The 24,000-nt window shown below is 42.9% G+C and overlaps 1 protein-coding gene across 1 annotated transcript in view; it reads right to left on the bottom strand.

Moving 5' to 3' along the window:
- cacna1aa (calcium channel, voltage-dependent, P/Q type, alpha 1A subunit, a) overlaps positions 1–24,000 on the bottom strand; it is a gene marked incomplete at both ends in the record, with an annotated part of 229,070 nt that overhangs the window by 103,513 nt on the left and 101,557 nt on the right. Inside the window, 3 exon segments of the mRNA XM_084329161.1 lie at positions 2,046–2,233; positions 5,945–6,097; positions 7,403–7,494. Of these exon segments, the coding sequence (XP_084185287.1) occupies positions 2,046–2,233; positions 5,945–6,097; positions 7,403–7,494 (433 nt within the window).

The following is a 24,000-nucleotide window of genomic DNA, read 5'->3' as shown; positions in this document are numbered from 1 at the left end:
AGGGTCCAGCTGTATTCGTCTGCGGACCGAGGTTCTGTGGGCACCGTGTTCAAGACTTTGAATTCTCCCAAGAAATCGTCGGCCAGATGGGATACCGCCAGCGGCTTCTCTAACCCCCCCCTCCTACTGTCTTACAACCAGCTGGACCCCCCCCCCCCCTTAGTGTATCCAGCTATAATCATTTAAGTACCATCGCTATAGTTTCCTAAAGAACCGGGTTGTATACTTACTCCCTGCGTAACCAGAGATTGGACATTCAATGTTGATTTACCTACGAATACTCATTTGCCATACAAGTGCATTTCAAATCATAAGTGTAAACAAGTGAACGTTGTATATACCTTTTGCTATATTAAATATTCGATTTGTACATTTGTGTGGACTTCGTTTCATCAGGTGGGAAAGTGTTCATCATATCTATATCATGTACTGGATGGCCAGAAGTTAAAGTACAAGAGGTAGTGGTTTAATACCATACTTAACAATACAGTCAGGGAATTGTACCCCTCAGTTACAACTATGACTATTGTATGACCACGACTACTGTACAAGTACGCTTCAACGCACACTGCATCTCAGAATTGTACTCTTGTAATAAAGTATTAAAGTGTTCTCCAGTATCTTATTCGGGATCAGTCCTTGAGCAGTGGCCCTGTTGTATTGTCCTATTCTGAGAGCACAACCTCTGCTTGCGGAGTAGCTGAGGCGTAAGATATTATGTTCATGTCTGTCTGAAAAAAACAAAAAAAACGTCTTTCCTCAATTATATTTGGAACTGTGTCCAACAACGATGCTACACAGATGTGGTTGAATTACAATTTGAAAAGGATTCCTTTCACGTTTGGACATTGATTGATGTTGCCTGTCACAATGGAGACAATTACACTGGCTAAAACGAAAACGGCCCCAGCAGCCCTCCACTCCAGGCAAACGCAGTTCAAACGCAGATTGTGCTATACATATAATAATGATGGTTTCAAAGGCTCAGTTGGGGAGTGGCCCTGGATCAATGACCTTGGCCCGTATTCATCAGGCATCTAAGAATAGGAAATTGGTTGAAAATTGTTAAGAGTGACACAAATTTGGACCTACTTTTAGGCATTGGGAACGGAATCATCCTTCTTAATCTTGGGAAAACTGTAGTATTTGGTTGAGCTCAGCATGTGTCGTGTGAGGAATATAGAATATATAACTTTTAATATGGAGGTCTTTGGTTGGAAATACTTGACAACAACTACCTTGTTAAAGGATGTTGTTTGGATAAAAAAATGAATATATATATACTAAATACATCTTGTGACTGACCTTGTCCAGGATGCAATCATAAGAAGCTGTGCCCCTCGCCATGGAAACCAAAGTTGTTCCTCATGCTTTCTGACAACAGGGGAGATGCTGTTTGCAATAATGATGATTTGAGTTCCTCACAGCCGACCATCTGTAGAGTCCTGGACCAAACCTTGACTTGCCCTTACAGTGCCCCCGATACCATGTAGACGCATTCATTTCCCCACCACCAAATGTGATGTAATGCAAAAGACGAGGCTGGGCTTATGCAAATAGCTGGTTTCCCCGGAGTTGTCGGCGTCATGGCGTGCATATTAAGAGCATCGCCCCAAGTGCAGACAGGGACACATTTGTCATTTCCAAGTGATACAGAAGTATCAACACGCAAGTGGTTAGGGATACAAATGACTAGACTCGATGATGTCGCGGCCAAACGGCACTGAGCGTGAGAGGATGACGCAAGGCTACTCAGTGAGATTGGAAAAGCAGCACTGCCAAGGCATCTAAATTATCATAGCTGAGGCGAATTTGCACTCAAATTATAGGAAATTCTTAAAACAAAAACTAAATAAGCCAACAACTGTATTCATGATTGTAAATGTCAACAGAATAATTTCACTAGTATGATCAGATGTTGGCAATGAGCCAACAGTTAAAAAATAAATAAATAAATAAATAAAGTACCAGCTTTCAGCTTTCTTTTTATTCGTATTTTCGATACTGGATAATCTATTGAACGTCTCAAAGGAATGGGTACTTACATAGTAGAGCAGGTCAGTCCAGCCCTCCATGGTGATGCATTGGAAGACGGTGAGCACAGCGAACAGGATGTTGTCAAACTGGGTGATGCCATAGTTGGGTCCCAGCCAGTACTTTCGACACATCGTGCCTTCAGGACAAAGTCTCGATGGAGCCTCCGTCCCACAGGGAAACTCCTCCCGCATCTCCCCTGAAGACGGAGAGGGTGGAGGGAAGAAGTCGTTGATATGCGGGGAGGTAGAAGAAGGGAATGGGTGAAAAGGGACACCCTTGGTGTTTTTGAGCTCGTAGCTAGCAGCACCTACTGGTCTCAATGATAACAAAGCTAAACGCTGCAAAGCTAAACGCTGCTAACAGAAGGTTAACCCTTTACTATCACACTACCGACGGTTACCGTCGGTAGTGTGATAGTAAAGAGTTAACCTTCTGTCGTGTGGCAGTGAAAGGGTTAACTGTGTAGAAGGAAGGTCTAACTCGCTAACTATTTCTTACCCTAACCTCCGATTTACCAACAGACTTGACAGCAGTGTTGGGAAAGTTCACTTTCTACATGAACTAGTTCAGTTCACAGTTCACAATCTTTTTAATCAGTTCATAGTTCATAATTTGAAATTTTTAACTAAAGTTCATGGTTTCAAAAATGAACTAATTTATAGTTCTTTTTTTTATTGTTTTTTTTAAAAGATTGTTCACGTACAGTTAGCGGATATACAGTACGTTCAGTTCACGTTCACCCAAAATACGAACTCGTTCATGAACGTTCATAGAACGCGTTCAGGTACATCACTGCTTGACAGGGATGCGTAAAGACAGCTTACTATCCCAGACAAAAGATTGATGAGGAAAGCTGTCACATCTAGGGGTACGGTGTGTGTGAAAACATTTCCCCACTCGTAAAAAATGCACTCAAAGCGTTTATTTTCTGTTTGACATAGTCAGCGTTTTCCACGTTGGGTTCATAGAACTAGCGCTGTGTTCTCTATTGTCCCACTATCATTTACAAGCTGCATCCACTAGCATTGGAATGTTATATTCCCCTCAGAGATGAACAGGTTATTCAGGTAGTAGCACAGACAATCATGGTCTTAAAGTAAATCATGCATTTGATAGTTTTTTTTGTACTAGGAAGGGTCGGGGAAGGGTTAGTAATTGTTTAGTTAGGAAATGTAATTTATATATTTATAACTTGCATTTTACAACTGTATGTAAATGAAATGTTAAAAGCAAATAAAAGATAATAATTAAAAAGAAAAAAAGAGATGAACAGGTGCAGACTGCACTGTAATGTTATATTCCCCTCAGAGACCAACAGGTGCAGACTGCACTGTAATGTTATATTCCCCTCAGAGACCAACAGGTGCAGACTGCACTGTAATGTTATATTCCCCTCAGAGACCAACAGGTGCAGACTGCACTGTAATGTTATATTCCCCTCAGAGACCAACAGGTGCAGACTGCACTGTAATGTTATATTCCCCTCAGAGACTAACAGGGGCAGACTGCACTGTAATGTTATATTCCCCTCAGAGACGAACAGGTGCAGACTGCACTGTAATGTTATATTCCCCTCAGAGACGAACAGGGGCAGACTGCACTGTAATGTTATATTCCCCTCAGAGACGAACAGGTGCAGACTGCACTGTAATGTTATATTCCCCTCAGAGACCAACAGGTGCAGACTGCACTGTAATGTTATATTCCCCTCAGAGACTAACAGGGGCAGACTGCACTGTAATGTTATATTCCCCTCAGAGACCAACAGGTGCAGACTGCACTGTAATGTTATATTCCCCTCAGAGACGAACAGGTGCAGACTGCACTGTAATGTTATATTCCCCTCAGAGACCAACAGATGCAGACTGCACTGTAATGTTATATTCCCCTCAGAGACGAACAGGTGCAGACTGCACTGTAATGTTATATTCCCCTCAGAGACCAACAGGTGCAGACTGCACTGTAATGTTATATTCCCCTCAGAGACCAACAGGTGCAGACTGCACTGTAATGTTATATTCCCCTCAGAGACCAACAGGTGCAGACTGCACTGGGGCGAACACTAAGCCAATTAGGCCTGTCTGTTGCTGGGGGCCAACACACACGCACGCACGCACGCACGCACGCACGACACACACACACACACACACACACACACACACACACACACACACACACACACACACACACACACACACTAGACATACACATATGCATACAAACGTGCACAGAGGTGCACACATACACACAGAAAATACGACCAAACAGAAAATACACATGCACATTACCCCACCCCCAATCACTCACACACACACGCACGCACGCACGCACGCACGCACACACACACACACACACACACACACACACACACACACACACACACACACACACACACACACACACACACACACACACACACACACACACACACACACACACACACACACACACACACACACACACACACACACACACACACACACACACACACACACACACACACACACACACACACACACACACACACACACACACACACCCTCAGCTCGGAACTAGGCAAAATCTGCATATGGCTTGCCGACAACAAACTATCATTACACATGGTCAAAACAGAGTCCATTCTCTTCGGTTCAAATAACAAACTCAGCAAAACCGACGGCTTCTCAGTTACAGTGGGTGACAATATTGTCACAAGGAAAGATGAAATTACCTACCTGGGTTCCATCCTAGAGGCTAATCTTTCCTGTGACAAAATGGCATCCAATGTAATAAAAAAAGTCAATCAACGAACTCGATTCTTGTACCGGATCTCCTCCCTGGTAAACAAGAATACCCTGAAGACTCTGGCAGGAGCACTCATTCAAGGGTACTACAGTACGACTATGCTTGCACCTCATGGTACCAAAGCACCTCAAAGGCACTAAAAACCAAATTACAAACATCTCAAAACAAACTAGTCAGACTACTGCTTGACCTGACTCCTAGAACCCACCTCACCCCTGCACACTTTGCCAACCTAGGATGGCTTAGAGTAGACGACAGAGTACAGCAACTTGCAATGGGCCTGGTCTACAAGATACACTACACGACCAAGGTACCCATGTACATGTCAAAATACTTCCCAAAGGTCAGTGAATACCACGATCACAACACCAGAGGGAGCTCCACAAATCATGTAAAACCCAGATTCGGCTCAAACAAGGGACTAAACACGTTTCGCAATTATGCCACAACAATGTGGAACGCCCTACCCAAAGCTGCAAAGGAATGTGAATCACTACCCACCTTCAAAAACACTCTCAAAGAACACCTACGGGAGACTGCAATTCAAAACTGGCCCCTACAAATGTCCTAACCCAGTTGTACAATAAAGACCAAGCATGGCTTTGTCAGTATTCCAATGTACAGCCCCACCCAACCCCACCCCACCTACCCAACCTCCTCCAATGTACAGTTTCTATGTCAAATGTATGTCAGTATTCCAATGTACAGTGTCCCCCCCCCCCCTACCGAACCCCCCCCCCCCCCCCCCCCACCTCCAATGTACAGCCCCACCCCACCTACCCAACCTCCCCCAATGCACAGTTTCTATGTCAAATGTATATACACTCTTTTTCTGGATTTTTTTAGTATCACAAACAGTACTGTATTTGGAAATCTGGTATGTCATAAATGTATAGATGTAGCAGTACTGTCTATCTGTATGTCGTGTGTGTCATATGATGAATTGAAAATGGGGGACCCTGATGGAAACAAGATGAAAGTCTTTCTCAGGTCTGCATCCTCTTAACAATTGTATGTATTGAGCTGTACTGTACTGTACCCATTCTGCAATCTGTTAATACACTTTTCAATCAATCAATCAATCACACAAACCCATATCCCATAGCCTCAGCCAGCCAGTCACCTGTGTGATTGTCAAAGCAGGTGGTGTGGAATTTGCCCATGTAGAACTCCAGGCCGATGATGGCGAACATGAGGATGGCGAAGAAGAGCAGCAATCCAATCTGCAGCAGGGGGATCATGGCCTTCATGATAGACTTGAGCACCACCTGCAGGCCTGGAGGATACAGCGCATGTGTTTTGTAAACTTTGTACAGAGCGTTCACTGGAATTCCATTATTTTCTTTTATGACTTGAGACAGCTGATGTTTAATGGCTGTCTTTGTGTCTGACAGCTGAATGTTTGTGCAATATTCCCCCGTCAGCAGCCAATCACGTGTTTGTGTTTTAATATGTCCTGCCTATCGCTGCGCACCAGTGGTACAGCTAGCAAACAGCTAGCTCAGCTAGCTCAGCCAATCAAGATAGTAGGTATAGCAGTCTGAATAACGAGTGGCTTAACAAGGCAAGTTGACTAAAAGCCAAGGTAACCCTTTAGAATAAATAGCCCTTATGAATAGTTAATAGATCATTTACAAACTTTAGTTAATTAATGAGTCAATTAATTACTTGTTAAATTGAAATTGATAGTTGGTTAATTGTTTAAAACCATGCCTTATGAATAGTTCAATCATAAACAAGCTATTAGTAAACTACTTACTAATGACATGTTGTTAATAGTTGCCAACTCCTACTATTCTAACATAATCAGTAGTGTAAAAGGCAACACCAGAGCCATCTTCTGGTTTAAAAAAGAAAAAAATTAGGCCACAAGAGGCCAGCTGTAGGTGGATGCTGTTGATTTTGGTGGCAGAAAGGTGTAGGGAGGGTGCTGGGTGGCTGTAGTAGGTGGCTGACTAGAGAGGAGGGCTCTGGTGCTGGGTGGCTGTAGTAGGTGGCTGACTAGAGAGGAGGGCTCTGGTGCTGGGTGGCTGTAGTAGGTGGCTGACTAGAGAGGAGGGCTCTGGTGCTGGGTGGCTGTAGTAGGTGGCTGACTAGAGAGGAGGGCTCTGGTGCTGGGTGGCTGTAGTAGGTGCTGACTAGAGGAGAGGGCTCTGGTGCTGGGTGGCTGTAGTAGGTGCTGACTAGAGGAGAGAGCTCTGGTGCTGGGTGGCTGTAGTAGGTGCTGACTAGAGGAGAGAGCTCTGGTGCTGGGTGGCTGTAGTAGGTGGCTGACTAGAGAGGAGGGCTCTGGTGCTGGGTGGCTGTAGTAGGTGCTGACTAGAGGAGAGGGCTCTGGTGCTGGGTGGCTGTAGTAGGTGCTGACTAGAGGAGAGGGCTCTGGTGCTGGGTGGCTGTAGTAGGTGCTGACTAGAGGAGAGGGCTCTGGTGCTGGGTGATTGCAACGTCTATATTGTTTTATTGATTGTTGTCTGTATGAGTTGTTTTTGGTGCCAAATGCACTAAACCAGAAAATGACTCTCGTGGGATTGTCCACAAAGAGCCTTACAGTATTATTTATGCGGGGGGGGGGGGGACTTACTGGGAATACCAGATACCAGCTTGAGGGGTCTCAACACTCGCACTGCCCTGAGGGTCCGCAAGTCAAAATCTGACCCGATTGTAGACAGGATCCTAGAGAGAGAGAGAAAGAAAGAAAGAAAGAAAGAAAGAAAGAAAGAAAGAAAGAAAGAAAGAAAGAAAGAAAGAAAGAAAGAAAGAAAGAAAGAAAATAGTTAAAACCATGCTTTAAAACACCACACAGGATACAACACTTGCCTTTCCAAGCTGCAGGGCTAACGACGTGCTTTGCTAACAGATAATCAATGGACAAGCTACAAAGAGCTTCAGAGACAGAGACTGTCAATCATTCTCACTGATCTCCGGGAACACACACGCACGCACACACACACACACACACACGCACACACACACACACACACACACACACACACACACACACACACACACACACGCACACACACACACACACACACACACTCACACACACACACTCCAGCCAGGGCATTACAAGCCACCGGGTTGAGTGCTGTATGTAAATGCAGCACGAGAGAGCTGAGGAAATCGATCTGACTGACAAGCAAAGTGGGTAGAAAGGTGTATCTGTAAGACAGCGAGAGAGGTGGGGGAGGAAAGAGGGAGAGGGATGGAGAGAGAGAGAGTGGAAGAGGGAGGGAGGAGAAGAGAAGGGGAAGAGAGAGACAGAGAGAGAAAGAGGGGGGCAGAGAGAGAGAGAGAGGGTGTAGAGAGAGAGAGAGAGAGAGAGAGAGAGAGAGAGAGAGAGAGAGAGAGAGAGAGAGAGAGAGAGAGAGAGAGAGAGAGAGAGAGAGAGAGAGAGGTCGTTTGGAATGCCTCCATATAAGGACAGGGTACAAAGACAAGAGATGAGTAGAGAGATTGAGAAAGGGAGAGGGAGCAGAAGATGGGGAAAGAGATAGAGAAAGACAGAGAGGGAGAGAGAGGGAGAAGCAGAGAAAGGGGGGCAGGCAGGCAGAGAGAAAGAGAGTTGCTGACTGGCTAGTTTGCCATCCATTTTTATTCTCCCTATTTATAAACCCCCTCTGTCTCTGAGCTGTGGCCTGCTTGCCAGCACTCTACCTGCTGTGTGTGTGTGTGTGTGTGTGTGTGTGTGTGTGTGTGTGTGTGTGTGTGTGTGTGTGTGTGAGACAGAAGGTTAAGATGTTCCCTTACGTCGCCTGCCTTCTACTCAGTCTGACGCACGTTGTGAATCATTTCCCTCTCTCTCTCTCTCTCTCTCTCTCTCTCTCTCTCTCTCTCTCTCCAATGCACCCCCCCCTCTCTCTTTTTGTTTCCGTCTCTCCTCTCCTCCACTAAGAGGTCCAGTGAAACCGCAGAACCTTCTGAACAGGTCTGAGATCAGCCTGCACTTGCCTGGAAACCCAGAGAACCAGCTGAGGGAGTGGGGGTGAGGTGACACTGACCCAGGATCTGTGGCTATCTGCATGTGATACAGGGAACTGATGACATTTCCCTTTAAGATGCTTTCATCCACAGCAATTTCCAACAAGTGCAACAGTAGAAGAAGCTCAGATCACGTACAGTAATATCACATACAGTAGCAAGCAGCCACAATAAGGAGAGCAGAGGGTAAATCAACAATGTCCAGTAAGTAACCTTAGAATAAGTTGCTGAAAATTAGGGATGTCCGATATTATCGGCCTACCGATATTGGCATTAAAATGTAATATCGGAAATGATCGGTATCGGTTTAAAAAAAAAAATAATAATATATATATATATATATATATATATATATTTATTTTTTTACATTTAACCTTTATTTACCCAGGCACGCAAGTAAGAACAAATTCTTATTTCATTTATTGTCAAAAGTATGCATAATGTTGTGTTAATTCCACGACAAGAGATATGTAATGTTAATTACCTGAAATTATTCCATTTTTTGGGGGGGAAACCCACATATATCGGTATCGGATATTATGAGTTGGACAATATCAGTATATCGGATATCGGTAAAAAAGCCAATATCGGTCATCTACATCTACATGATCTACATCTACATCTACATGATCTACATCTACATCTACATGATCTACATCTACATCTACATGGTCTACATCTACATGATCTACATCTACATCTACATGATCTACATCTACATGGTCTACATCTACATCTACATGGTCTACATCTACATCTACATGATCTACATCTACATCTACATGATCTACATCTACATCTACATGATCTACATCTACATGGTCTACATCTACATCTACATGATCTACATCTACATGATCTACATCTACATGGTCTACATCTACATCTACATGATCTACATCTACATGGTCTATATCTACATCTACATGGTCTACATCTACATCTACATGGTCTACATCTACATCTACATGGTCTACATCTACATCTACATGATCTACATCTACATGATCTACATCTACATGATCTACATCTACATGATCTACATCTACTAGGGGTGGGAATCACCAGTTTCATCATGATACGATACGATATCGATTCTTTGGACAACGATACGATATTTGCCGATATCACAAAGTCTCTCACGATACAATACGATTAGATTAGATTCAGGTGCCTGCAATCGATATGAGATGATATCATATGCCCATTTAACACAATCGGTAACATTTAGATCAACTAAAAAAAGGTAACAAAAATATCATTTGACATTTGTATTTTTGAGCTCTTCCAGACATTTAAAGGAAAATCAATCTATTGTTTTTAATACAAATAGACCTCCTGTTCACTGTAAAGTGCCACGTTTTGATATATTGAGCTTTAAACTTTAAGCTCCATTTTTTGGAACTCAAAACTCAACCTAAAACCCCTCCCTACCTTCCTCTCCCAAACCGTTCCTACAACAATTTGTTGATGTTGCATGATCATGTATAGGCCTACATTTATTATGTATTATATTGTTTATGTTTAAATAACATTTAAACATCAAACTCCTCTGACCTCATCTGGTCTTTCCAAAGACGCACGCACACACACAGAAAGGGAGAATGCTATGCTGTAACGTCTACACACACAGAGCTACTGCTGTTGTTCTTGGGCGGATATGAGACTCGCCACAGGATTTTCAAAATAAGAGTATCGATATGAATCGATCTTATTACATTGCATCGATCCGATTCGATCGTTGATAATTACATCGATGTATCGATCTGGATCGATGTATCGTCCCACCCCTAACATCTACATGGTCTACATCTACATCTACACGATCTACATCTACATGATCTACATCTACATGGTCTACATCTACATGGTCTACATCTACATCTACATGATCTACATCTACATGATCTACATCTACATGATCTACATCTACATGGTCTACATCTACATCTACATCGGATATCGGTAAAAAAGCCAATATCGGTCATCTACATCTACATGATCTACATCTACATCTACATGATCTACATCTACATCTACATGATCTACATCTACATCTACATGGTCTACATCTACATGATCTACATCTACATCTACATGATCTACATCTACATGGTCTACATCTACATGGTCTACATCTACATCTACATCTACATGATCTACATCTACATCTACATGATCTACATCTACATCTACATGATCTACATCTACATGATCTACATCTACATGGTCTACATCTACATCTACATGATCTACATCTACATGATCTACATCTACATGATCTACATCTACATGGTCTACATCTACATCTACATGGTCTACATCTACATCTACATGGTCTACATCTACATCTACATGGTCTACATCTACATCTACATGATCTACATCTACATGATCTACATCTACATGATCTACATCTACATGATCTACATCTACATGGTCTACATCTACATCTACATCTACATGATCTACATCTACATGATCTACATCTACATGGTCTACATCTACATGGTCTACATCTACATCTACATGATCTACATCTACATAGAGCTGCCGCGATAACCGCATTACCGCGGTATCGCTGTTGCATCACGCTCACCGCAGAGTTAGGCTGAATACCGCGTCACCGCTGTTTTTTATCATAATAATAAAGTTGGCTTGCGGCTTGCGGCTCTGCAGATATACCCTACTCGGTTCCAAGCGACCCTATTGGTCCAGCCTGGCTCTGCGGCTCTGCAGATACCCCCTACTCGACGCCTCTGAACGAAAACAGAACGCCGCCATCTTTACTGCCTCGCTAAGGATGCATTTCATTCAGGATTTGTTTGCGACAGAACCAAGTGCAATAAACAAAAAAGAATGGATTCACTGTGTATTCTGCCTTATTTATTGATGAAACAAAACCGACATCAACCCAATTTACCACCGAGCGGAGAGTTTAGTGTCACAACAAGATCGCTGATGTGTTAAGTTTGTTGTTGTTATCCGATATACACGAGAGGTAACGTTAAACCCGGGTTTGCTTGGTAGAATACACAATGAGAGGTAACGTTAGCTTTGGCAGAATAGACGCAACGAGAGTCTGGTTAATGTTGTTATTGATTGATTGATTGAAACTGTGTTAAACTCTGGCTTGCTGCAAGCCCTCGGACATCTATGCCCACGGAGCTTTCAGTGTACACAAGCGAGCGGCGGCGGCCCCGCCTGCATCCCCATTCCCCAAACGGAGTAGTACCTGGCTGCAGTGGAAAAGGAACGAAGTACCAGGTGCCTAAAGCGGGTCGAGTCGAGTAGGTAATATGCAGTGGAAAAGCGCCATTAGACTAGAGGCAGGCTATAAGAGTAGACTACTAAAAAAAAAAAAAATGCATTCAAACTTTTTTTTTTTTTTGTGCGCACTGTGCGGTAATTACCGCGGCGGTAGGAAATATTGCGCAAATTCGTGCGGTAAGGAAAATATCAATACCGCGGCAGCTCTACATCTACATCTACATGATCTACATCTACATGATCTACATCTACATGGTCTACATCTACATCTACATCTACATGGTCTACATCTACATCTACATGATCTACATCTACATGATCTACATCTACATCTACATCTACATGATCTACATCTACATCTACATGATCTACATCTACATGGTCTACATCTACATCTACATCTACATGGTCTACATCTACATCTACATCTACATGGTCTACATCTACATGGTCTACATCTACATCTACATGATCTACATCTACATCTACATCTACATGGTCTACATCAGGGGCGGATTTAGGATTGTAGGAGATCCGGGGCTTAGCCCTGATAGGTGCCCGCCTTTAGCGGGCACGGATTTTTTTTACTTCGACACCACAACCTTTAACTTATACCACCACCAGCGGACAACAGGCACTAGAGAACACTTAAATTCACACCCTTTAATTAATGAAGCGAACTATAATAATTTATAATAATAATAATAATAATAATAATAATAATAATAATAATAATAATAATAATAATAATAATAATAATAATAATAATACACTGTGTATAGCACCTTTCATACAAGAATTGCAGCTCAAAGTGCTTCACAGCAGTACAAAAAGACAGGCATAAAATGAGCACAACATTGGCAGATCAAGAGCAATGCATAAAGTGCAGACATAAAGCATAAAATAGATAGCAGTAAAATAGACAAAGTCAAGGTAAGACATAGAACATTAAATCACATCGTTTTTCATATTAGGATCTAAGATCTAGGGTTAACTCGCCGAACGTTGAGCGCCAGGACCCTCCGAAAACCAGAGTATAGTCGGGTTTTCATCGTTGTTTCTTTTATTCGATATTTCCATTCATAAAGACATGCCAGCAGCCTGTGTTATCACTGGGGATGGGTCTGAGATCTCAAAAGTCCAATACCGCCGCCTAACACCTTGCGGCCGCTATTGCACTCCAATTGAAACGATGTGGCTTGGTGTCTGTCATTTTGGAAATGACACCAGACCACCCTGAAACTACACTCATATTCACGACGGTATAAAACGGAAATGTATGGATGGAAAAATGATATGTTTTTTGCATCTTGACCGGAAGAAACTCAATGACAATCGACTATATTATTAGATCCATAGCTATAATATATAATATAGCTTTAGGCCTGCAAACACAGCCACGTATCCCCATGTTAAAAGGCGCTGGCCTTTCAACAGTAACAGTAAACACTTACTAAACAGCGCATCTGGCGCTGAAAGTGTTAATATGCGTCTTTGTTTACGGTTTGATTATCACTGATACAAAGTAAAATAGTGCAGTGCAATAAAATAGTTAGTAAATAGAATAAAATAATGCAATAGTGCATTGCAATAAAATAGTTATCATCGTATTTTTTTGGGAGGCCGGTAAGGAGTGCATTACAGTAGTCGAGTCGGCTTGAGATAAAGGCATGGATCTGGTTTTCAGCGTCCTTTTGATTTATAAATGGCCATACTTTAGCTATCTTTCTAAGGTGGAAGAATTATGTTTTTGTCAACTTGTTGATTGTGATTTAAAGCTTAGGTCTGAGTCTACCATAACACCAAGACTTAACTCACTCAAATACAGTTAGCAGCTGGATAGACTACATATGGAAATTAGCTTCTGCTAAATCTGGTGCAAACATATTTTCATGTAACAATGATTAATTGTCAAAAAAAAAAAAAAAAAAAAAAAAATTGAAAATAGATTCGGGGCTTTTCAGAAAACATTCAGGGCTTGAGCCCAAGTAGCCACCCCCTAGCCCCGCCCCTGGTTACATCTACATCTACATGATCTACATCTACATCTACATGGTCTACATCTACATCTACATGATCTACATCTACATGATCTACATCTACATGGTCTACATCCTACATCTACATGGTCTACATCTACATGGTCTACATCTACATCTACATGATCTACATCTATATCTACATGATCTACATCTACATGGTCTACATCTACATCTACATGATCTACATCTACATGGTCTACATCTACATCTACATGATCTACATCTACATCTACATGATCTACATCGACATGGTCTACATCTACATCTACATGATCTACATCTACATGGTCTACATCTACATCTACATGATCTACATCTACATCTACATGATCTACATCTACATGGTCTACATCTACATCTACATCTACATCTACATGATCTACATCTACATCTACATGATCTACATCTACATGGTCTACATCTACATCTACATGGTCTACATCTACATCTACATGGTCTACATCTACATGGTCTACATCTACATCTACATCTACATGATCTACATCTACATCTACATGATCTACATCTACATGATCTACATCTACATCTACATCTACATGATCTACATCTACATCTACATCTACATGATCTACATCTACATGGTTCACACGGCCCTAGTCTTTGAGACACAGAACACGTTGGTACATTTAACGTCATATGTCCTCCTCACAACAGAACGACAGGATTAAGGCTGTGGTGGCATGTTCTATGTAGAACATAGCATCGATATGAGTAGGAGGTGGTATCAGTGCAACTCTACCCAATACCAACTGGACCAGCTTGGGTGGTAGGCCTACACCTCATCTTCCAATCAGATTGCTTATTGCAGCGATAATACCTACAGGATTATGTTTAACACTATAATAGTGGGCCTAGCACCACCTGGAATGTGGCATGGTCAAGGCACAAGGCACTTCCCTGTGTATTATTTTCATAAAATAAATGAAGGCTGCCCATGATATTTGTGGGATTTTCTGAGCCGAAAACGTCTAAGCATGATGCTTATTATGCATAGTTTGAATAACAAACAAGTGCAACAAGTGATACAAAAACAAAATAGGAGAGAGGGAGAGAGGGAGAGAGAGAGAGACAGAGCGAGAGAGACAGAAAGAGAGAGAGAGAGAGAGAGAGAGAGACAGAGCGAGAGAGATAGAGAGAGAGAGACACAGAGAGAGAGAGAGAGAGAGAGAGAGAGAGAGAGAGAGAGAGAGAGAGAGAGAGAGAGAGAGAGAGAGAGAGAGAGAGAGGGAGAGGGAGAGGGAGAGAGCATGACAAGGTGCTGGTTTGACAATCCAGGTGAATCCCAGGGTGATAAACTGGAGACACATAGGATTCACACCCACTATGAAGTGTGTGTGTGTGTGTGTGTGTGTGTGTGTGTGTGTGTGCGCGCGCGCGTGCGTGCGTGTGTGTGTGTGTATGTGTGTGTGTGTGTGTGTGTGTGTGTGTGTGTGTGTGTGTGTGTGTGGGGGGGGGGGGGGGCAGTGTTAACAGTGATGACAGTGGGTTTCACTACTGGGAGTCACCTGTCAATCTACAGTATCTGGCACTAGGGAATCTGTGTGTGTGTGTGTGTGTGTGTGTGTGTGTGTGTGTGTGTGTGTGTGTGTGTGTGTGTGTGTGTGTGTGTGTGTGTGTGTGTATATCTCCTGTAATAGGTCAATGTGGTGGATATTAGATGTTTTTGTATAGAACCTTATTTTGAATGCTATTGTGTTGAATGCTACTGTCGCTGTGTCCACATCCAACCCATACACCACAACCAGATCCAGCAGATCCAGCAGATGCCACAGATGCCACAGGTCCCACAGGTCCCACAGGTCCCACAGCCCCACCTGGTTCATCTCAGCCAGACCACCCTCCTCATTGACCATTATCCTAGGGAGCTTCATCGTGAGGGATGTGTGTGTGTGTGTGTGTGTGTGTGTGTGTGTGTGTGTGTGTGTGTGTGTGTGTGTGTGTGTGTGTGTGTGTGTGTGTGTGTGGGCGGGGCTTTCCTGGAGCCTCTGGGTCAGGACATCCTGGAACAGCTACCCACCGCAACACAACAGCTACCCACCGCAACACAACAGCTACCCACCGCAACACAACAGCTACCCACCACCGCAACACAACAGCTACCCACCGCAACACAACAGCTACCCACCGCAACACAACAGCTACCCACCGCAACACAACAGCTACCCACCGCCCGGAGCACCAGGATCATTGTGCACATTGTGGGTGGAATGACTAAGGAAACAGCAGTCTGAGATGTTAAAGGAGGATTTCAGACGTCTCTCCTGACTGCACTCCAAAATTATCCTGATTTCTGGTCCAATTTCAACTCTTGGACTTGGGCTATGGCTGCTTTGATTGATTGATTGAACATTTTATTAACAGATTGCAGAATGGGTACAATAGAGTATACGGCTCAATACACACAATTGTTAAGGGGATGCAGACCAGAGAAAGATTTCCGTCTTGTTTACATCAGGGTCCCCCATTTTCAATTCATCATAAAGGCACTTCTCTCTCTCTCTTTCTCTCTCTCTCGCTCGCTCTCTCTTTCTCTCTCCATTTCTCTTAGTATTCACTATGGTTGAGGTTGAAATTGCCAATGAAGTGGATTCCAAGCGTGGTGCACTCTGCCATGAGCCAGCTGTGTGTGTGGAGAATTGAAATCTTGGCCACCATTGAAATATCATATTTTGCTACGCCCACATTGCAGGCAGATAAAGGTTATTCATGATAATGGTCATTGCAATTCTGGTAATCCGATCTTTATACAACTTGAATTGCTTTGGTTGAATTGTTTTTGCAGAGCAATGAGGATGGAAGCAGCTAGTGTCTGATGAAGGAGCATCGATCTCAATGAAAGCCAGGGACTGCATCAAAGCCACACGTCTGGAGTCAAAGCAGCAGGGGACATAAAGTGTAACACACCAGCCTACCACTAGGGTCATGCCACCTGGCGGACATTTGTGCTCTACTGAGTCTAGTTTCCTATAGTATCATTATTACCTTATATAACTTTTTATTCTCACTGTATTGTTGAATTTGCATTGTATTGTTAAGCACTTTTTCTTTTTCTTTTTTTTTGCACAAAAGGCACTATATAAATAAAGTTTGATTGATTGATTGACTGATTGTTTGATTTGATCTGCAACTTCAAATAAAGCACACATTTGATAGGGTATACTTTAAGTGTGTGTGTGTGTTCCTTTGCTAAATCCCCAATCGTTTATTGGTTTGATAGAATAATCATCTTTTTCAGAGCCGTCAATTGTAATATTCTACTCCATTTATGTCCAGGTGGCGTTCCTCTGAGACACACACACTGTATTGTACATGATGGTATTTCATCAGGTTAGACACACATACTGTATTGTACATGATGGTATTTCATCAGGTTAGACACACATACTGTATTGTACATGATGGTATTTCATCAGGTCAGCCATTTACAGTGTCCCCCTGAGCAGGTAGGGGATCCATGACTTGCTCAAGGGCAATTGGACAAGGATGGACCCACTGGTGTGACTGCCTGGTTATGAGACGTTCTTTCTAACCACGACTCCATCCTGCCGGGATCAATTGAATATTAAAAGTGATGAAGATGACGGCGACGATGATGACAATGACGATCACGATTATGATGATGACGATAACAATTACACTGAGAATGACGATGATGAAGAGTTCCGTCTCCGTGCACGTCGGCTGGCACTTTACGACACCTATTGCCGGATCGGCGAGGCAGCTCCTCATTCACACCCGTCTCCATGGTTACCGGGCCCCCCATTCTCATTCATAACCGTTTCCATAGCAACAGGGACCTTGGCTCATTGATAGAATCTCTGTATCACCTTGGTAACGGGGCCAAGGGAGGAGCCTGATTGATGATTGTTTTTTCTCTCTCTCTCTCTCTCTCTCTCTCTCTCTCTCTCTCTCTCTCTCTCTCTCTCTCTCTCTCTTTCGATCTATCTCTCTCACCCCACTGATGTACCCACACAAATACAAACAAACACACACACCCACACCCACACTGTGCGGAAAAAATACATTGTCTCAGGATCAAACATTTGAGTGAGCACATTTATATGCACGCATGCACACTGCAAACTAGGTCATTTTGGAACCACCTATCAAAAGGCATTCTTCCCACTCTGATTATATCTCATACATTTAGAGTGTGCACACACACATAGACACACACACATGAACAAATGTATGCACCTACGCATGCACACAATGCTCAAATAAACTACGAATATATTACAGATGCTCTGACACAGAGAAAACACAAAACACTGCGACTATTTGGACCAAACGAGAGGAAAGAATGACACAGTCTAATATGGTTACGCAATTCCCCGCTGACCTCACGTCCTGTGGGGAGTTGGAACACATTATACACAACACCCTCTGTCTCCTCAGCTCTCTACCTCTCCCTCTTCGTCCTGTACTGCTGACCACACGTCCTGTGGGGAGTCGGAACACATTATACACACACCCTCTGTCTCCTCAGCTCTCTACCTCTCCCTCTTCGTCCTGTACTGCTGACCACACGTCCTGTGGGGGAGTCGGAACACATTATACACACACCCTCTGTCTCCTCAGCTCTCTACCTCTCCCTCTTCGTCCTGTACTGCTGACCACACGTCCTGTGGGGAGTTGGAACACATTATACACACACCCTCTGTTTCCTCAGCTCTCTACCTCTCCCTCTTCGTCCTGTACTGCTGACCACACGTCCTGTGGGGAGCTGGAACACATTATACACACACCCTCTGTTTCCTCCGCTCTCTACCTCTCCCTCTTCGTCCTGTCCTGCTGACCTCACACCCTCTGTCTCCTCAGCTCTCCACCTCTCCCTCTTCGTCCTGTACTGCTGACCTCAGCTGAAACACTCTCCAGTCGGCCTGCAGCTCCTTCAGCGGCGCCCGTCCTCTTCTACACAATCAATCCCTCTTCTCTCCCTCCAGCTCAGCGCCATCTGACAGGCTTTCATTCCAAAACGCTATATACAGTACATTATTAGGGGCCGGGGAGGTACACCGAATTTTTAAGGCATACCGTTATGGATCCACGCAATGGTATGGGTTTTTACAATACCGCCATCCATGATATATACAAGTTGTGTATTGTAATAATATATATATATATATATATATATATATATCCAGTATAGTTTTAAGTTCATCATAAATTCCCTTGCAGCAGTCTTAAAGTAAAAGGAGATAGGTGAATGATGCACCATGACAATTGCGTTACAAGATAAAGATAAAGATTTGTACCGGTAACTAAATACCATCAGAACTAAGAAATCATATTGTCATATGATCATTTGGCCATATCGCCCAGCCTTAATACATGTAAATGGTAAATGGACTGCATTTATATAGTGCTTTTATCCAAAGCGCTTTACAATTTATGCCTCACAATCACCCATTCACTCACACATTCACACACCGATGGCGAAAGCAACCATACAAGGTGCCGACCTTCTCATCGGGAGCAGTTAGGAGTTAAGTGTCTTGCTCAAGGACACTTCGACACGCTCCCGGGAGGAGCGGGAATCGAACAGGGAACCATCCAATTACCAGATGACTGCTCTACCTCCTGAGCCACGGTTGTCTCCATGTCATTTAATAAGGTTAATTCATTTAAATATACACATTAATCCAGCCTCAGATATAACTGCTTTGTAAACGAAGGTCTTTAAGACAAGTTAGCACGTTTCACAATGCTACATGATGGTTTTCCCATGCCTGAAATCATTGTGTAAGAGTTGATGTGAGATATTTTTATATAATATATATAAATGATGGATATCTTGTTGTAGACAGCTCACATGGTTGAAACAACCCACATAAAGACTCCCTTCTACCCACAATGCAATACTAGAGTATATAGTGGAACCTGGCTAATCCTCCCAGCCCCTCAGAAAAGAGAAATTATACAATGGATATTATTTTTTACTCATTGGCCATGGCTAATTTTCTGTGAAGAACACATAAAAGAACACACACACACACACACACACACACACACACACACACACACACACACACACACACACACACACACACACACACACACACACACACACACACACACACACACACACACACACACACACACACACACACACATATTTATATTACATACATTGTGTTCGGGTACACCATGGGTTCACTGGGTTCGGGTACAATTGTAGGTGAAAAACATTTTAAATAGGGTAAAAATGAAATAAAAAGGTTCACTATGTAACTTCACTGTCTGCCTCCACTTTGTTTCATTTATAATTTTATGATTTATTCGATTCATGTCTTGATTATAATTGTTATCTTTTTATAAATTGTTTATATATATTTTTTTTACAAATGTCATTTACATTTTATCACAAAAAACAAATAGCATTGAATACATGTGATCTAGGGGTAAATGGCAACTAGTAACCAAATATGCTTCTAATTAAAGATAAGATAAAGTTAACATCTGTTAAGTATTTCTAAATAGAAAAAAGAGGGCCATGGCTCGCAAAACATAAAACATGTATGCAAAGTACTTTTAATGGCACGTCAGAAAATTCCACACTCCTGCACCAGTAATATAATATATTTTTTTTTATCTACTTTTTCTCCCATTTTCGATTTTTCTCCCATCCCAATTTCGTATTTGTCCAATTCTACCCTCCCCTGTCTCGAACGCTGTTAGGCCATGCCTCCCACTGGCTGCAGTGAGGACCAAGCCTTGCATCACATGTCCCCTCCGGTACACGAGGAGGCAGCCGTCGCATCTTTTCACCTGCACAGCGCGATCTCTCAGTGGCGAGGAGTAACGCGTGGGAGGGTCACGCCGCCCCCGTCACTTCCTGATTCTGCTGCGCAGAGCGCACCAACCGACCTGTAGGAGTCGCTGTCCACAACGTCCGATCCCCACCCACCAGCTTTCCACCCCTAACACTGCCAATTGTGTTAGTATGAACGACCAGCCAAGCTGGTAGCAATGCCGAGAGCTGGGCTCGAACCCAGCATCTCCTGCATTAGTGGCGAGCGCCTTGCCCACTGCGCCACTTAGCCGCCCCCAGTAATAAAATTTTTGATAGAATAAGGTTAATTCATTAGTGGTCAATTAGATGAGGTTCCACTTGTAACAAGACTGACTGGTATTATGTCCACATCACACCAACTTCACAGTCACATTTCAGCACCATGGACAGCTGCTCTCAGCTGTTAGAAGAGCTGCTCAGAGGAGGGGCCTCCTTTCTCATCGTTCATGAGACTTTCATCAAACTGTGGGAGAGCGAATACTTTTTCTAAGATTACTTTATTGAAGGGATTACTTTTTACAAGATTACTATATTGAAGGGGGTTACATTTGAGAAGATTCCTTTATTGAAGGGGGTTACTTTTTGGAGAATTACTTTATTAAAGGGGGTTACTCTTTATAAGATTACTTTATTGAAGGGGGTTATGTTTTTAGAAGATTACTTCATTGAAGCGGTTTACTTTTTAGAAGATTACTTTATTGAAGGGGGTTACATTTTAGATGATTTTTTTATTGAAGAGGGTTACTTTTCAGCAGAATAATCTTCTAAAACGTAACCCTCTTCAATAAAGTAATCTTCCAGTCATTCCCACCCTTTGATGTAACTCACAGGAAACAGTGCAGGGAAAAATAACTGCAATAAAGGCGGGAAGGAGGGCTGAGGGTTGAGAGGAGGGGTGGATATGGGGGGTTGAGAGGAGGGGGTGGAGATGGGGGGTTGAGAGGAGGGGGTGGAGAGGAGGTTGTTGAGAGGAGGGGTGGAGATGGGGGGTTGTAAACTTGGAGTAATTGGACCAATAATCAATAGCATACATAAAACACAACTAGCTTATAGCAAGGGCCAAATCACTCAGGCAATTTACTACAGTGGGTAAGTGTCAGCATGCACACAGACACATGCATGCGCACACGCACGCACACACACACACACACACACACACACACACACACACACACACACACACACACACACACACACACACACACACACACACACACACACACACACACACACACACACACACACACACACACACACACACACACACACACACACACACACACACACACACACACACACACACACACACACACACACACACACACACACACACACACATAAGTCAGTTGCTGTTCAGTGAGGTTGTGATGTGATCTATTCAGACATGTTGAGTGCCATTTGTGTGGTGGGCTTTGTGTGTCTTTAAAAAGAGCACTTGTGAGTGAGTGAGGAGGGAGGAATCAGTTTGAAATGGACTGTTATCTCTGTGCAAAAGAAAAGAGAGGCTTTGTATGTACATGCATGTGTGCGTGTCTATGTAATTGTGTGTGTGTGTGTGTGTGTGTGTGTGTGTGTGTGTGTGTGTGTGTGTGTGTGTGTGTGTGTGTGTGTGTGTGTGTGTGTGTGTGTGTGTGTGTGTGGCCAGTGTGGTATGATAGTGTGTGGTCAGAGGTGGGTGGGAGGGCCAGTGGCCTTTCATCTTCAAAGACACTGTTGAAAGACAACCGCCACTCTGGCCTTTCATCTTCAAAGACACTGTTGAAAGACAACCGCCACTCATTCAAGTACAGTATACAGAGTGTGTGTGTGTGTGTGTGTGTGTGTGTGTGTGTGTGTGTGTGTGTGTGTGTGTGTGTGTGTGTGTGTGTGTGTGTGTGTGCGTGCGTGTGTGTGTGTGTCTGCGTGTGTGTGTGTGTGTGTGTGTGTAGTGTTGAAAAGTATGTCAGTGGTCAACATACGAAATGTGTCATGATGATGTAATGTAGTGTGTGTGTCCGTGTGTGTGTGTGTTTGTGTTTGTGTGTGTGTGTGTGTGTGTGTTAATGACATTGGTATTGTATTGTATGTAATGGTGTAGTTTTATACATACTATCTATACATACATAAATGAGATGGCGTCACCTCAGAGCTCACCTGAGTATTTAAGTTTCAAATCAATTGTATAATGTGTGCGTGTGTGTGTGGTGTGTGTGTGTGTGTGTGTGTGTGTGTGTGTGTGTGTGTGTGTGTGTCTGTATCTATTCCTGTATATGTGTTGATCTATTATTCCCCTATGCTTTGATACTCAACATGTGGACAAGAAGCACTAACAGAGTGAGGAAGATGGAAGAAGAAAGAAAAAGAAAGAAGAAAAGAAAGAAAGAAAGAAAGAAAGAAAGAAAGAAAGAAAGAGAAGAAAGAAAGAAAGAAAGAAAAGAAAGAAAGAAAGAAAGAAAGAAAGAAAGAAGAAAGAAAGAAAGAAAGAAGAGAAAGAAGAAAGAAAGAAAGAAAGAAAGAAAGAAGAAGAAGAAAGAAAGAAAGAAAGAAAGAGAGATGGATAAATTGGCAGTTATGCAGTGTGTTTTTATGGATAAGAAAAGAAAGAGAAGGAAATATGGAAGAGAGAGAGAGAAAAAGCGAGAGAGAGTCAGAGAGAGAGAGTGAGTAAGAGAGGGAGGAGAAGCCAAGAGATGTTCAAAAATAAATAATGAGAGGAAGAGAGGGAGAGGTAGAGAGAGCAGGGGGAGTAAGGGAGAGAGAGAGAGGGGGGTTAGGGTGGGAGAAAGAGAACTATTTTCAAGGCTGTTAGGTGATTGATCACCTGCAGTAGTATAAAACAGGCTACTGCAGAACACACACACATACAGGTACACAAAACACACACACAGACACACATGTACACAAAACACACACACACACACACACATACACAAAACACACACACACTCTCACTTACACACAGCTACACATTAGACACAAAGCACATACATAGACGTGCACACACATGGGGTGGGCGATATGACGATATTAAATAAATATCGGGTACAGTTCATTAACGATACACTTTTTAAAACGTATCGTGGATATCGT

Source organism: Notolepis coatsorum, assembly GCF_963971535.1.
Source record: "Notolepis coatsorum genome assembly, chromosome: 14".
Lineage (NCBI taxonomy): Eukaryota > Metazoa > Chordata > Actinopteri > Aulopiformes > Paralepididae > Notolepis > Notolepis coatsorum.
This window is presented reverse-complemented; position numbering and strand designations above follow the sequence as displayed.